This window comes from Andrographis paniculata, unplaced genomic scaffold, assembly GCF_009805555.1.
Source record: "Andrographis paniculata isolate CXL003 unplaced genomic scaffold, ASM980555v1 Contig55END, whole genome shotgun sequence".
Lineage (NCBI taxonomy): Eukaryota > Viridiplantae > Streptophyta > Magnoliopsida > Lamiales > Acanthaceae > Andrographis > Andrographis paniculata.
The window spans coordinates 1,766,039-1,783,009 of NW_026137590.1; the positions used below are offsets into that span (position 1 = coordinate 1,766,039).

Consider the following 16,971-nt stretch of genomic DNA (forward strand, 5'->3'; position numbering starts at 1 on the left):
TAATGTCTACATGTATATTAATTTTTTTTTAATCTTATATATTAAATTATAAATCAAATATTAATTAAATAAACTTAATCTCAATTCGACTGTACTCACTCTAAATCCATCATTAATTATAGATTGCATAATTTCCTCTCACTATATATATCTATAAATACTTGTATATAAGTAACTAATTAAATTGCCTAAACCACATTTTTTTTGAGCTCGAAAATCGATCAATAATTATATATGGGTTTTGGAATGTGGTTTTCCATTGCACTTGGGGCTTTCTACTTCTCTATTGCGATCTCTTTTGCAGAAAAAGGTAATTTCACTCTCCTATTTCAAAATTAAATAATATATATATATATTAATTTAGCTAATCTTTTACAACAACGATCAGCTCCATATTCCTTCGCAAAAGAAGCAACGACGGCGCCGGCGACCGACTTCTACGACTACATAGTCGTCGGCGGCGGAGCCGCCGGCTGCGCACTCGCCGCCACCCTCTCCGCCGCCGCAAAAGTCGTACTATTAGAGAGAGGCGGGCAGCCGTACAACAACCCACAGGTGGCCAACATAAACGCCTTCATACCGACGCTGCTGAACTTCTCGCCGGCATCGGCGGCGCAGCCCTTTTTCTCCACCGACGGCGTCTTGAACCACCGCGCCCGCATCTTAGGCGGCGGCACCGCCATCAACGCCGGGTTCTACACGCGCGCCGAACCGGAGTTTATCGAGCAGGCCGGTCTGGACCGGAACCGGTCGGCCGAGTCATACCGTTGGGTCGAAGAGAAGGTGGTGTTCCGGCCGCGGGTGCGGCAGTGGCAGGCGGCCGTCCGCGACGGTCTGCTGGAGGCCGGGGTGGCGCCGGATAGGGGATTTACGTACGACCACCTGGTCGGCACGAAAATCGGCGGCGTAATATACGACGAAAACGGAAACCGACACAGCGCGGCGGAGCTTCTAGAATACGCAGATCCGACAAGAATTAGGGTTTACCTTCACTCGACTGTCCAAAAAATATTGATCAACGTATCCACTACAGGTCACTATTCACACTCTCAAATTAATCAACTTCGGAATTGGAAAGTTGTGTTTGTTTATGGATTTTGTTAATTTTTAGATTTTTTTGCTGTTTATGATTTTTTTAAAAAAATATTATATTACATATTTATTTTGTTTATATTTAAATAGATCCGAACTATTTGGTTTAGAAAAATGTACTGGTTACATATAACTATGAACAACAAATATTTCGTTGAAAAACATAAAAAATGTATATTAAAAAATATATATATACGAAAAAAGCGAACTCTTGATACCAAATACTCTTTACATCGAATCAAAATATAGAATTTGTTTGATTGTGTCTCGATGGTTTAGATTATTTCAAATATTTATTCTATCATGGTGAACTAGGTCAAACAAGAAAAGCCTATGGAGTCGAATTTAAGGACGAAATAGGCAACATACACATAGCCTACTTACGCGGTGCGCCAGAAAATGAGATCATACTATCGGCCGGGGCATTGGGCAGTCCACAATTGTTAATGTTGAGCGGTATTGGACCGGCACAACAACTCAAAGGCCACGGGATACCCGTGTTATTGGATCAACCATTTGTCGGGCAAAATTTGGCCGACAACCCATTGAATACAATCGTAATTCCTTCATCTAGGCCCGTTGAAACATCGTTAGTTCAAACAGTAGGAATAACTGAAGTCGGAAGCTACATCGAATCAGCTAGTGGACTTATTGAATTATCGCCTTCTACGATAGTTCAAATATTCTCGAAATTAGCTAATCAGGTTTAATATCTAAATTATTTTTTCTTCGTTAATTTTCAAATACTATTTAATATTCATCTAGAATTAAATAAGTTATATAATACTTGGTTGTTTAATTCATCATATTTATATTTCAGACAGTCCCTCCTCCGTTTATACTTCCAGAAAATCTGATAATCCCGGGATTAAATATCTCTTCTAATATTCCGGTCGGAGTAATCGGAGAGAAGACAAAAGGGCCTTTCTCAAAAGGGTATATGGAGCTAACGAGTCTCGATCCAAACGAGAATCCAAAAGTGACATTCAATTATTTTAAAGATCGTAGAGATCTTGAGAGGTGTGTTAAGGGTATGGAGATCATCGGAAGAGTTGTGGAGTCGAGGGCTATGTCATCGTTTCGGCCCCCCTTCGCCACATTCCAAAGCTTAAGAGCATTAACATTGACTATCCCGAACAATCTTAGAAGAAAAACCCTAAGAGCCATATATTCATTGGAGCAATATTGTATCGACAATGTGATGACCATTTGGCATTACCACGGAGGGTGCCGAGTGGGCGAAGTTGTCGATCGTGACTTTCGAGTTATTGGTGTGGATGCTTTGCGTGTCATCGATGGTTCGACGTTTAGTATCTCCCCCGGAACTAACCCTCAAGCAACCGTCATGATGCTTGGAAGGTATATGGGACAAAATATTCTACAAAATATCGATAATTGATGCATGAATATAAATTTGTGTATTTGGTTTGTATTATTTGTATTTGTAATTTTTCTTTCAGTTCAATGTGATATTTTATAAGAGAACATGATGTATTAAATTATAACAAAACAAATAAAAGTTGCTTAAAAGAATGAATTTAGACTTTTTAGAGATTTATAAGTTAAATTTATGCTTTGAAGATATATTTTGTAAGATAAGGCCATGAATCTTGTAATATATATAGGTTTGTTTTATACTATTTGATGTACTCTTTCTATTATTTTTCTTTGTCCTACTAAAAAATATCTATTTTTTATTATAATAAAAATAATTTATATATAAATATCAAAATATTCATAACATTTACAAAAGTATTCACCATTTTTTTTTGGGAAGGATAAAAATGTCATAATCATCTTAAATATTTTCATTAATTAATAAAATATAATTATTTTTCAATCTACTACAGAAAACAAAAGAGATATTTTAAATTGAGACGGAGGGTGTATGATTTCTATTATTATTATTACTTCATCCGAAGAAGTATCCATTTGCTTTTTACACGTAGTTTTAGAAATATTAGTATTATATTGAGATATAGTAGGAATAAAGTAAAAATGACTAAAATAATTTTATTAGTATGTATGATATAAAGGTAATGACATTTATGTAATATATTATAAGTTGTAAGGATATTTGTAATGTAGGTAGATAGTACAATTACTAAAAAATGAAGTGGATATTTTGTTATGGGACGGACTAAAATGAAAAATAGATATTTTGTTTTGGGAAGGAGGGAGTATTATTATACAATTTCTAACTTATCCTTGATATACATCAAATTATATAACTATTTCATATAAAAAAAAACTAAAATACAAATGATTTTGTTTATTTTGATTTTTTTTCTTTAATTATAGAATTATCACAATTTTTTTATAAAAATTAAATTACTCTTTTATATATATATATATATATAATATTAAGTTCAATTAATAACAAGTACAAAAATAACACGCCAACATAAAAATAAAAAGTAAAAAAAAAAAAAAACTTCATTTGTAATTTTTCCCTTTGTACTTTTTAACAAAGAAAATAATTTGTAATTAAGCAAATAACCATTTTTGCATAGGGCGTTATCAATCTCACCCTACACACCAAACAACCTCCTAAGATGGATTTTTAAAATAAATTATAGAGTATAATTTATTTTAAATGAAATTATATTTATTTATATCTATATATATTATAATTATATAAAAAATAATAAAATAATTTAGATATTACATGTAAAATAAATTATAAAGGCTTAGTAGAATACATAACATGTCATTTTCTTTTTTAAAAAAAATGATAGTTTAGAATACTTTCAATTTTACAATATCTAAAAATATTTTATGAAAATAAAAAAGAAACTAATATTTTTATAGAAATTAATCCATATAAAATAAAATTTACTTCGACATCTACTTTTAATTTATATTTATGTTGCCCTTAATGAACACATAAAAAACAAATGAGTATATTAATATTTAATGGACATGTACAATATTATTTTATTTGGTTATGATTCGAAATTAATCTTAAAAAAACGTTGATTTAAATAATATATTGATGTAATATTTTATCTATAAAAAAATTATATTTTTATTGAAATTATACATGTTGAATAGTAATTTATTTTTTTGTTTTTGAAATAAAAAACCAAACAAACACACCCTAGGTGTATATGGAAATAATTGTGCTTTAATTGCAAATTAATCAAAGCCAAACTATGTACCCATTTGTAAGAATCTTAACACATAGTTAGGCAAATTAATTAAAGCCAAACTAATTGAAGACTTAGCTTCGTTATTTTTTATCCACATATTATAAACGGGCCTTGACCTTTGTTTTTTTTAAATGTATTTTACTTTTATTTTCGTAATATTTATATATACTCCCTCCGTCCCATAGTTATATATCCTTTTAGTTTTTGCACGGAGTTTTAGAAAGATTAATATTATATTGAGATGTAGTAGGAATAAAGCAGAAATGTCTAAAATGTGTGATATAAAAGTAATGATATTTGTGTAATATATTGTAAGTTGTAAGGGTATTTATAATGGTAGGTAAATAGTACAGTTACTAAAAAAAAATGAATATTTTATTATGGGACAGGCTAAAATGAAAAATGGATACTTTGTTATAAGACGGAGGGAGTATATATATTGTGTAATTGTGTGTGTGTGTTTTATTTTTTTTTAAGGTAAATTATATAATATACCCTTGTGTTTTAGTAAAAATGCACATAACATCATGTGTTTTATTCACGAAATACCCTCCTTGTCCAAAACTGATCACGTAAATTACGTAAGTTTTATACAAATAAAAAACGTAAAATATTTTAAATAATTTTTTTAAATAAAATAAATAAATAAATAATTTACCATTATTTATTTTTATAATTTTATAAAAATCAAATAACAATTTGTTTTCAAAAACTATAAAATTAAGGATTAATAAATTATTTATTTATTTATTTTATTCAAAAAATTATTTAAAATATTTTGCACTTTTTATTTGTATTAAACTTGTATAATTTAGGTCTTTATTTAAAATCAAATATCAGTTTTGGACAAGAAGGATGTTTTGTGCAAGTTTTACATTAACACAAAGGGTTTCACGCAATAAATAAAATACATAAGATTTTGTGCATTTTTACTAAAATATAAAGAGTTATTATATAAATTACCCCCTTTTTTTTTAATGGGTTTAAGTGTTGAGTTTTGATTTGAAAATAATCAATTCTTGATTTAAATAATTATTTAATTTTATATAAATATATTGATGTAATGCATTTAAATGTAAAAACATTGTTTTAACATAAAAATTAAAAATAAGTATTTGGTATAATTCTTTAAATTATTTTTTTAAAAAAATAAAAATTAAATTCAAAACCTACAAAAGAGTAAGTTTTAATTGTAGGTGATTTTAATTCAAATTACCCATGTGACTATCACGGGCGTCAAAGAAATAAAACAATAATTCTGCACTAACATCTACAAATTAAATGTTAATAAACACCGTGACGACGACTTTGTATTATTTATTAGATATATATTTAATAAAGTATTAAATTCAATATTTATTTTTCTTATCTAAATCTCTCTGTTGAAAATATATTATATTTAAAATATTACGTTCGATTTTCATTCTCATTTAAAATTTTATAATAATTAACTACAATTAGCACACTAATCATTCTATAATATAAAAATATTAATAAGAATAGTTAAATAAAAATTTATATTAGTGTATAAAACATTCAATCACACATAACGAATCATTAGAAAATATTTTAAGTGTCAAGAATTTGTACATGAAACATAACTGAAATAATAAGTTAGTTCACCTTGTTTTCTTTTTTATACTCTCTCCGTCCACAAATTAATGTTCTATTTTTCTATTTGGAACGCCCAACAACTATTGTCCTATTTTTTTCTAAACACAAATTTTACATTTTTACCCTTCATTCATTTATTACTTTTAATCTCTACTATACAATTAAGGGCAAATTTGTCAATTCGTAACAAAAAGACAATCACCTAAAAAACCGTGCAATATACTTTAGGACAATAGAAATTGGACGGAGGGAGTATTATATATGAAAAATTGTATTAATAATATTAAAAATAATATTTTGAATTGAATAATTGACTTTTAGTGAATAAATAAAATATATTTTATATATTATATTTTTTAATAATATCTACTACAAAAAAAATAGTATATTTGTAACGGAATTCCGTCATTAAAGATCACGTAGCTAATGTAATTCCATCATTAATTCCGTCTCTAATATCATTAGTAACGGAAAAAGTGAATTTAAAGACGAAAAAATCCTGTTACAAAAATGATATTTTCTTGTAGTGATCTCTAAAGAATTATTTTTTTTAAAAAAAAAAAACACAGAAAGTGAACAAATCAATACTTAAATAAACTTATTTAAAGTTAATGTGATTTTTTTTATTATTATTTTTTATTTTGAAATAACTTGGTTAAAGAATATATTTAGAAAAGACAAGATAGAATATATTTCAATCTATTTATTTTTTTATTTTTTTATATATATTTTATTTACTCACTAAAAATTTAATAAAAATATTATTTATTTATTTTTTTTACAGCAGCACGATTTATCATATCTCCATAAAAAAAAATAATAAAAAAAAAGAAAAAATAAAATTCATTCAAAAAATAAAAAATACTAAGTGGCTGTGGGCAGTCCTGCTTTCTTCTTCTTCTTCTCCAGCGACGGGGCAGTGGCAGATAGTCGTAGCGGCTGATTACATATTGATTTATTTTAAAAAATAAAATTAATAATTGCCTCCAAAATTTCGAGGCCATTATATATTTATTTAATAAAATTAATAATTGCTTCTCACGCTCTATCACTCTAATATATATGGCTTCGAAAATTCGGAAGCTTTTCGAAATAGTTTCGGAAAATTCGAAACAATATAAATGACAACGAATTTTTCTCCTCAAGTATAATTTTAAAATAAATTCCAAAGTCAAAATTAATTTGCCTTTAAACCTTTTTAAATTTTAAAGTAATTTTTCCAAAGACATTAATAAATTCTGATAGTGAAAACAATTGTTTAGGTAATAATGAATTTAAAACTCATAAGGTATTTGAAAATTCATTTTTATTTAATTCAAATTCATTTTAGAAGCCGTCGTTTCATAAATCTGCCATACATGGTTCGCGTTAGTCGGAGCTTTGACAGTCTTGACATCACCAGCTCGAGGGGTCTTCTCGCAATTTGATCGTGCACTCTATTAGTTCAACCTATTCTAGAAATCCTCCATGAGATCGACGAACTTTCCTTTGCGTTCCTTTGGGCTTTCCTTGAAATTTTCATATTTTTTAAATTTTAAAAATATTGTATAATAGGAATACGTAATTTTTGAGACACTTCGATGGTCACATAACAAACTTAGAATTTTCGTACTATTTAAATATTAAATATATTATATAATAAAGTATCGAAATTCTAGAAATTCGTAACACTAGCCACATACTAAACTCGAAAGTTTTAAAATTATTTGATTTATATTATTTAAAGTATATTATAATAGTATTGAAATCAATTTCAATAACACATATTATAACTCACTTCAACACAAGATTTATTAACACAGAACATATAACTCACTTCAACACACAAGTTTTAGAACACATAAAATAGAACAAGCCCCACGTGCTAATAATCTATATAGCACGTGTTCATTAAACTATATTTCATATGCTCATTAGCAAGCATTTCCATTGCAATACATATTAGTTCTATCGCTCTTGGAGAATTTTCTCTCCCATATACCTGTAAACATGGAAAAATTATGTAGTAACTTAGAATCATCAATAAGTAATTGTATATATAATACACTAAATTTGACAAAAAAATAAATAATAAATAAGAGAAAATTGCAAAAAATATTTCACACTAATACTCTATTATCACTTTTATTATGTATTTATCTCGCTGGCAAAATATATCTCACATATTTACAAAAGTCGCTATTTATTTCCTTTGCTCGCGCGTGACATTCACACCACGCGCCGTTACGCGCGGCCAAAGAATAGAAATATCGACTTTTGCAAGCATGTGGGATATATTTTGTCAACAAAATATATGACAAAAGTGATAATAGAGTATACGTGTGAGAAGCAGATGAATTACCTGCCAAGCATCATAATTGTGGCTTGAGGATTAGTTCCCGGAGACTGATCAAACGTGGATGCATCGATAACACGCAAATCATCGACGCCGATGACCCTGTAGTTCCGGTCGACAACCCTACCCACCTGGCACCCTCCATGGTAATTCCACGTCGTCCTAACGGAATCCACACAAAATTCATCGCGGTTGTACAACGACGAAGTGCGCCGAAAGTTCAAGTTGGTGGGATATGCCAATGTCAATGCTTGGTAAGTCATAAATGTCGTTGAAGGGTATCGGAATGATGATAGCGAATTAGACTCCGTAACCCTTTCGATGATCTTAAGGCCTTCGACACAAGTTGCGATATCCCTACGGTCTTTAAAGTAGTTGAATGTCACCCTTTGAGTCCTATCAGGATCTCGATTTTCAAGCTCGATATAGCCCTTCGAGAAAGGCTTCCGAAATGTCTCCAACAATTGTCCCGCTTCAAACGGCGTCGTAAAGTTTACTCCGTCCGGTACCGAGATGTTACTCGGAATTTCGAAAAGAGTCAGTGACTGAAATTTTTTTATACAATCTGATTAATGCTTACGGAAAGTATATTAGTATTATATTAAAATTGGGCGCAGACCTTATTATTGATTCGGGCGATTTCTAGGCCCAACTCCCTAAGCGCGGACAAGTTCAAGGGTAAACTGATCGATTCGAGATAATTGGTAGTATTGGCTATTCCGACAACTTCGAGCAAAGATATTTCCAATTTCCTACGAGAAGGAAATGTAACTTCATTGAAAGGATTGTCGACCATATTTTGGCCCACGAATGGTTGTCTTAATACTATTGGTATTTTCTGGGCCTGAAGCTGTCGGAGCGGCCCAATACCGCTCATCATCAGTAGAGGTGGGCTGCCTAATGTACCAGACGATACAATTACTTCATTGGATGACCCATTGTTTAATATTGCCTCATGTAGGGCACCAGCAGAGTCTTTGAAGACTACTCCAATGGCTCTCGGCTTTACGCCTGCATATATATATATTTTATAAAAACTTTAATATATAAAAGTACTGTATTTCTAGTATTTTATAAGTATACTTATTTTTTATTTTTTTTTTAGACATATAATATTGTATTAATAAAAATAATTATTGTAAAATATTTAATATTATATTTTATTAAAGAAATAAAATAGATGTCCTAGATGCTTTTTGTTTTCCCCTCAAATATTGTTTAAGAAGTGAAGTAAATATGAAGTGTCTGTTATGCATGTAACATTATATTATATAGAAATAAATATAATAAAATTTAAGGATGAGCGTTCGAAATTTCGGTTCAGATTTGAAAAAATTTGAATCTGATTCAAAATTTTGAATGTTTTAACAAAATTAATCTGAACCAATCTGAGATAGTTCAATTTTGAATTAAAAAATTTAAACCAAATCGAAAAATTCGAAATAATTCAAAACTCTAAATTATTTATTATTTTTTTAAAATTTAATTTTATATTTTTATAATTGGCTTATAACATTAAATAAATAAGTGTATTAAAATATAATTAATAATTTAGAGTTTCTTATTTTCATTAAAATATTCAATAAATAATAAAATATATTAAAATATTATATTTCAGATTGGTTCAGATTTTTAGTATACTAATCGGAACCAAAATTCTGAAATTTATAATGTAGTCAATTCGAACCAATCGAAAATCCAACCTAATTTTAAATTTCGATTTGATTCGGATCAGATCTTCGAATTTAAATGTTTTGCTCATTCCTAATAAATTTCTAGTCCAAAAAATTAAAGAGAAAACGCCGTCGATCTTCGAAGGCTATCTACAGGTGTATTACAGTTCCCGTTGCTAAAAATCAATGTTCTATGCAAATTTTATATTAACATTATGTGTGTAAATAGTCTACCCTTAAATAGGGTAATTATTTTGCTGATAAATAAAATTCAATACAATTAACACCTATTGCAAACCTAAAAAGACAATAATCACGTTAATTTACATTAATATAATACAAAAATTAACATATGAATTGGCAATAAATATATATAGACAAAGAATACACCACACAAATATATACAACACACTATATTTAAAAAAAAAAAGTGAGACAAAAATTATGTTAAGGGTGTGTTTGTTTATAGGATTTTAAGAAAACTTTATTATTTATTCATCACAAATTTTTTCTAAACAATATCAAATCTAATACATATTTTTTATTTTTTATATTATATAACTATTTTAATTCAAAATTTTTGCTGTTTAAATCTACACTCAAAATCAGACACATTATAATACAAATAGCACGCGATGGACAACACAATATAGTCTCATACATGAAATTATAGAGACAGATGACACAAAATATAATAAACAAAAAAAGAAAAAACACAAGATAGAATTTTCATCACAACAAATATATCAATTCAAAACACACATCTATATTTTTATTTATTTTTTTTATTTTGAAATAATATCAGCTCGATAGAGTGTTGGGACTCTCTTAGTTTATAAAGATGAAAGACTATTCCATTCAACAGCCAATTGATTTTAAATTGAAATCTCGGATCCTTTATAACTGGATATCGAAGCCATAAATTTCGGGTTTAAGTTTCACCATCCCCGTTTGTTGTCGTGTACGGGCAAATTTGGTATGATGGCGTATATCCTATTTGCATGTGAGGGGTTGTATTGGCTGAATCCTATTTGTAGATAAATAAATAACATGCAATCCTAAATACTTAAATTTGTAGGTGAGACGGTCAGTTAAATACAATAACCCGAAGTCCTTAAATAATTTAGCAATATTCCAACAACTAATTCACAAATTAACCTTACCTGGTCGAAACATGATCCTCTGCACAGTCGAATTCAAATAAACAACAATGTTGTTCGAATTCGCATACTCCAATAAATCAGCTGCACTATGCCTCGTCCCATTCTCATCAAAAATTGTCCCCCCAACTTTCGTCCCGATCAAATGCTCGTACGTAAATCCCCTGTCCGGAACCACCCCGGCCTCCACCAGCCCCCCTCGGAACGCGGACTGCCATTGCCGGACAAGCGGCCGGAAAACTATCTTATCCTCCACCCACCTATACGACGCCTCCACCAGCTGCGGGTCAAGTCCTAACCGACTAATAAACTCCGGCTCGGCGCGCGTGTAAAATCCGCCGTTAACGGCGCTGCCGCCGCCCAAAATCCGCGGCCGGTTGTTGAAAACTCCGTCGGCCGTTATGAACCTCTGCGCCGGGGAGGTCGGCGACAAGTCCGTTACAACCTGTCCGAAACCTTCTATGGTGGTTACCGACGGGTTTCCGTAAGGCTGTCCGCCTCTCTCGACAATCAAGACTTTCGCCGCGGCCGAGAGTGTCGCCGCAAGCGGCACTCCGGCGGTGCCGCCGCCGACAATTATGTAGTCGTAGTACTCTCTCGGCGCCGCCGATGTACCTTCTCTCACGAAAGAATATGGAGCTGCAAATGTAAGATAAACAAAGGAAATGTAACTAATTTTCACGGCGCGAGTGAGTAATAATTATTTTATTAATTGAATTTTTTTTTTTAAAAAAAATTTAATTAGAGTGACAATTGAACAGACCCTTTTCTGCAAAGCCAAAATCAGTAAGGAAGAAAACACCTATTAAAACAGGCACAATAAGAAACCCCATTTTTAAGTTTAGTTATATTTTTTGTAAGCATTTGATCATCTATATATAGAGAGGAAATTTAGCTTCAATAAGTTACGTGTTTGTTTTATTTCTTGTTTTGAGTAATAATAATTTGAAAAGGAAATGTGTATTTCAAATAAGTTTAGTGTTTGTTTTATTTCAGGTTTTGGATATATTATAATTTGAATAGAAATATATATTTGGTTCAATGTTTTTTATATGACAATTAAATATTTAGTGTTATTCTTGAAATAACGTATAGAGTTCCATTTAGATAAGAGTTTAATATTGAAATATTGACACTTTGCGATAATGTTTTAAGTGTGGAATTAGGCAATTTATATGATATTTTTTGAAAAAAGAAGAAGATATTATTGATAAATATTATCAAAATTTTCAAAATATACTATGTAAACAAAAATAAATGAAAAAAAATGCTATTTTTAATTTGAATGCTGTTCAATTTATTGACTAACATTTATGTTATCATTAAAATATACTCCTATTATCTTGATCACAAAATATTATATTCAACACAATGGATAAAATAAATCCTAAAATCGTATACAAAATGAACAAGTATTCTAGGTAATACTTTGAAAAAATATTTATATCTACGATTATATGTAATTAATGCAAATATAGTTGAAAATATAAATAAAAAGAACCTTATAGGGTTTGTTCGGAAGTAAGTTAGGAGTTTGGTTAAGGTTGGAAATAGTTGGCATAATTATTTAACATGATGTTTTCAATAAAAATATTATTGTTGGGATGGAAATAAGTACTACTCCAATAAATCCTCGTACACTTATCCAATTTGGGCCAACTCTCGAAGCGTAGTTATATCACAGTTATAACACCGACTTGTCAATGAAATAAATGAAAGAATTTCAACACAATAAATGACAAGGTATTTGTTTACCTGGTTCGGATATAAACCATCCTACATCCGGGGGATACTAATTCAGGAGATGTCCATTATATTAATAACAAAGCACTCAAACCTCCACCAACCCAAACTACACATTAATTACCTAGGAAATTTCCTCCACAGGCATAAGTTGTTACAAACGCGTACTAACAACTGACATATAGCAGGGCTGCACAGAGTTCGAATGTTCTCCGGATTGCAACTCCGATCTTCCTTCAATCTCCAAGTTTCTCCGGCAGGAATACAGTGTAAAACACTCACTTAGTACATGGAGGTGGAAGGGAAATGGTTGAAAGGATAAACACAATAATTCTCTTACTACCCAATCTCTCAAAATCACTCTCACACCACTTCCCACAAATCTCTAAGCAATGTAAAACACAACCACATCAGCCATGAAATGACATGAATTAAATTCTCTTTGATCCAACCAATGAATGATGTTGTATCAAATCAGTTCTGATCACAAAAGGACAAATTCGAGATGTCCATTTTGCCTTTGAGCAGCCACCAAACTTGAAGCGACATAAGGACTGCATGATTGGACTTAACCAGCAAGTTCAGAGTTGTTGTTTTTGAAAGCCAACGACCACAGAAGCATAAAGTGGTTTTGTCACTGTGCCAAAAATAGATGTTTAGGTTTGAGATTAAGTTAACAATTATATTTATATATGTATTATAGCATAAATGAAAATAAAAATTGATTTACTTTTGTTAAGACCGGAAGTGTAACAATTATAGCAATGATAGGTCCAAATGGCCCAATCGTGATTTTTTTTTACCCTTTCGACGAGCTATGGTAGTGACACTGAGATAATAGAGCAACTAAATTGTAATGATATAATCACGAATGGCTATAATCATCATCGTCATAATCTGCCCAGTTGAATTCGCTGAAGTTTGGCCACGGATAGCCATATATAATTCGATATTGGAATCGAATTATCATACGAATAACATTGTCGATTTATTGTTGGAGTAATTTGTCTGACTGAAAATAATCATATTTGGGTGTTGAATTTAGGAAGTTAATATTAGAATATGAATCGTAGAACATCTACGAAAAGTATTTGAACATTGAAAAAAAATATAAAGATAATCATTTGTATTGTAAAATAACAAAAAAAAAAAAAAACTATATATGAGATTACCAAAATATCTAATTTCTGTAGATCTCTTTTTTATATATCGTTGTCTTAAAAAATTATTTTATTTATTTATTTATTCGGATTAGTGTGGATGTAAATTTGAAGTTGGTAATAATAAAATTTAAAATACAAATTAGTCTGTATACTTGCATTTTGGTGTAAAAGTAATTATTTGACAGTAAGGTAAGGGTATTTGTAGGGAAAAAAAAAAAGTAAAGTATTTTTTAAATAATTATTTTGTAATTGAATATACTAAAATAGAAATATATATATTTTGGTAGTGGTCGGATGAAGTAATAATTGGTAGATAATAATTAAAATAAAAAATTTAATGATATTTTATTAAATTATTGATACCCTTAACTTTTATTATTTAGTTGATTGGAAATTTAGAAATTGAGTTAGAATTTTGAATAATAAAAATTAAAATGAATATAATATAAATAGATATTTATATGATATTTTGAATTCTAAATAAAATTTTAATATAATATAAAAAATTAATGTTTGATTTGATATTTTATAGTTGAAAAATTAGTTAACAGTGAGATTTCAATATAAATTTTATTTGTATGTTTCACAAAAATAAAAAATAATTCATTTATCGCTATTAACAACTAAGAGTGGAAAATATCAAATTGCTCAAATAAAGCATATATCATATGAAAAAATAACAAAAATATAAAAAATTATTGTATATCGTAAATTTTGATGTAGTATGATATGATATCGAACTTTTTCAGTACGGTAATTGTATATACTTTTAGTATTTTTGGTATTATATACCCAAAGTATCATATAGAATTTTGATATTTTAGTATTCCATGTATTAATATATATATATCTTTATAATTCAGTATATTGATTCTAAAAGTATTAATTTTCTAATATATTCTTTAAATTATACAGTATTATTTTACTTTCGATATTTTGATGTAAAATATTATATTTTGATACCGTACATGCAATTCAATTAGAGATGGTTCTATACAGTATATCAAGACATGTTAAGAAAATATATCGATGCCGTTCCAAAAATTTAATATATACGAAATACCTAAATTTTTTTATTTAATTTCGATATATATTGAAAAGGTCAAACGGCAGGAAACTTTGTAAAAAATAACCTTTCTATATCAAATTATCATTTTTTTTCTTTAATTTATGTTGTTAAAAAAATATATCTCACACATTTACAAAAGTCATCATTTATGTCATCCGGTTGCGCGTGGAATAACCGTCGTGTGAACATGATGCTTGGGTGTAAGACAGAAATGACAATTTTGCAAACGATATATTTTGTCAGCGAAATAAATATATGATAGTTATAATTGAGTATATGTGGATGATATTTTTTCTTTTTGCAATTTTCTCTCAATTGTATATTGTTATTGTACCAAAATTTTCGATACACCGAGATTGTTATTATACCAAAATTTTGTATTTTCGGTATTTTTTTGTTCGGTACATGCTTATTTTAGTAATTCGATATTTTTTTCATCAATAGATTCGGTATACCAAATTATTAGTACAATATCTTAGTACGGTAGAATACCATACAAAAAAAATTGGTATGTTATACGATATGCGATATAAATTTTGGTATGCAATATGAAATCATCCCTACCAACAATCAAATTCGAAAAATTTTGATTTATTGTTTATATTAAGAATTTTATTATTACAATTGTTAATTGTATGTAAATTATTAAAGCTATTTTTTTTTTAATCTAATTGCATTTATTTATTTTAAATTAACATAATAATTTTTTTATAAAATAATTTCAATAAATGAAATGTTAAATATTAAAAATTAGAATAAAAAATATTTTAACTTTTATTTCAATTTTTCATCGAATAAAATTATTTATAATAACACTTTAGTACAAGTATTACATCAACTAATATAATATATATATATATATATATATATATATAAAAACCTTCCTTTTGAGAGAAAATAAGAGAAAGAGCTTATCTCTGCCCTTCTTCAGCTGTAAAAATCCAACATCTCATTAGAGTTATTTTTTGGTCAAGTTTTGCTTGGGAGATTAGGGTGTATTTTATGGGATATTTCGGGAATAAAAAGCTGTGTGTTGATATATTTTGAATTATGATTTAAATATTATATATTATATTCTACATTTAGATATATTATTTGAATATTACTGAAATAGGTTTTCAATATGCATGTATTTCTATTCTAACAAGTGGCCAGACGACTTGGCCCTATAATATGTAATCTAGCCGTCCTTAATAAATTTGTTCTTCATTTTTGTCTGTGGATGTAGCCAACATGTCATTGGTAAATCACGTAAATATGTGTTTCTTTTACATTTTTTATTTGTTATTCGATCATTAAACATAATCAGTATTCATCCTCTAAAACACATATTGAAAAAGAAGCCAAAATCCCTTGCATTTTGAGTGAGAGTTTTGCCTTCAAAGTGAGAAGTTAACTTTATATTTTTGAAGGGACTTTTGTGAGGAAAACTCATGGTTTGATTATCACAATCTCCAGTAGATTTTTTGTTTTATTTAGATTTATACGGATTTCTTGCAAGTGAAATTTGAAGGACCATTAAAGTTTCTAGAGGAAGCTTCGAATTGATTGTTTAAACTTTGTTTCGATCCTATTTAAGGAGAAGAAGATTTTCACGAAGGTAAAAAAGTTTGCTGCCATTGAAATATACAAGAATTAGAATAATAGGGTTCAGGTTAGAGTTGTTAAATGAGTCGAGCGAGCTCGAGTATCTATTATTCGATTTCGACTCGAACTTGTTAATATTATAGGATCAGATCGGCTTGATAAAAATTTGAGCTAAAATAGTCGCTTAAGGTCCGCTCGTTAAGTTCAAATTCAAGCTCGACCTCGGCTCGTAAAGCTGGAACTGAAGCTTGAGTTCAAGTATGACTTCAATTTTATACATATTCTATATATTTTTTACTATATCAATTAAATATATTTAATTTTATTCATAATTTATTTTAATAATATATTCAAATTTTATTTAAACTTTGAAGGACCATTAA

At 29.0% G+C, this 16,971-nt stretch overlaps 2 protein-coding genes across 2 annotated transcripts; one reads left to right on the plus strand and one right to left on the minus strand.

The window, feature by feature from the left end:
• The first annotated feature begins 205 nt into the window (after positions 1–205).
• Positions 206–2,621, plus strand: LOC127256371 (protein HOTHEAD-like). Its single transcript, XM_051282349.1, has 4 exons — positions 206–310; positions 389–1,033; positions 1,408–1,796; positions 1,913–2,621. The coding sequence occupies exons 1-4, from the start codon at positions 235–237 to the stop codon at positions 2,489–2,491; spliced, it is 1,689 nt and encodes a 562-aa protein (XP_051138306.1). The 5' UTR covers positions 206–234; the 3' UTR covers positions 2,492–2,621.
• Positions 2,622–7,609: 4,988 nt separating this feature from the next.
• Positions 7,610–11,894, minus strand: LOC127256134 (protein HOTHEAD-like). Its single transcript, XM_051281975.1, has 5 exons — positions 11,790–11,894; positions 11,030–11,665; positions 8,813–9,204; positions 8,200–8,738; positions 7,610–7,839 (listed from the first exon to the last, which is right to left on the minus strand). Exons 1-5 carry the CDS (start codon positions 11,857–11,859, stop codon positions 7,806–7,808), a joined length of 1,671 nt encoding a protein of 556 aa, XP_051137932.1. The 5' UTR covers positions 11,860–11,894; the 3' UTR covers positions 7,610–7,805.
• Between the last annotated feature and the right edge of the window lie 5,077 nt (positions 11,895–16,971).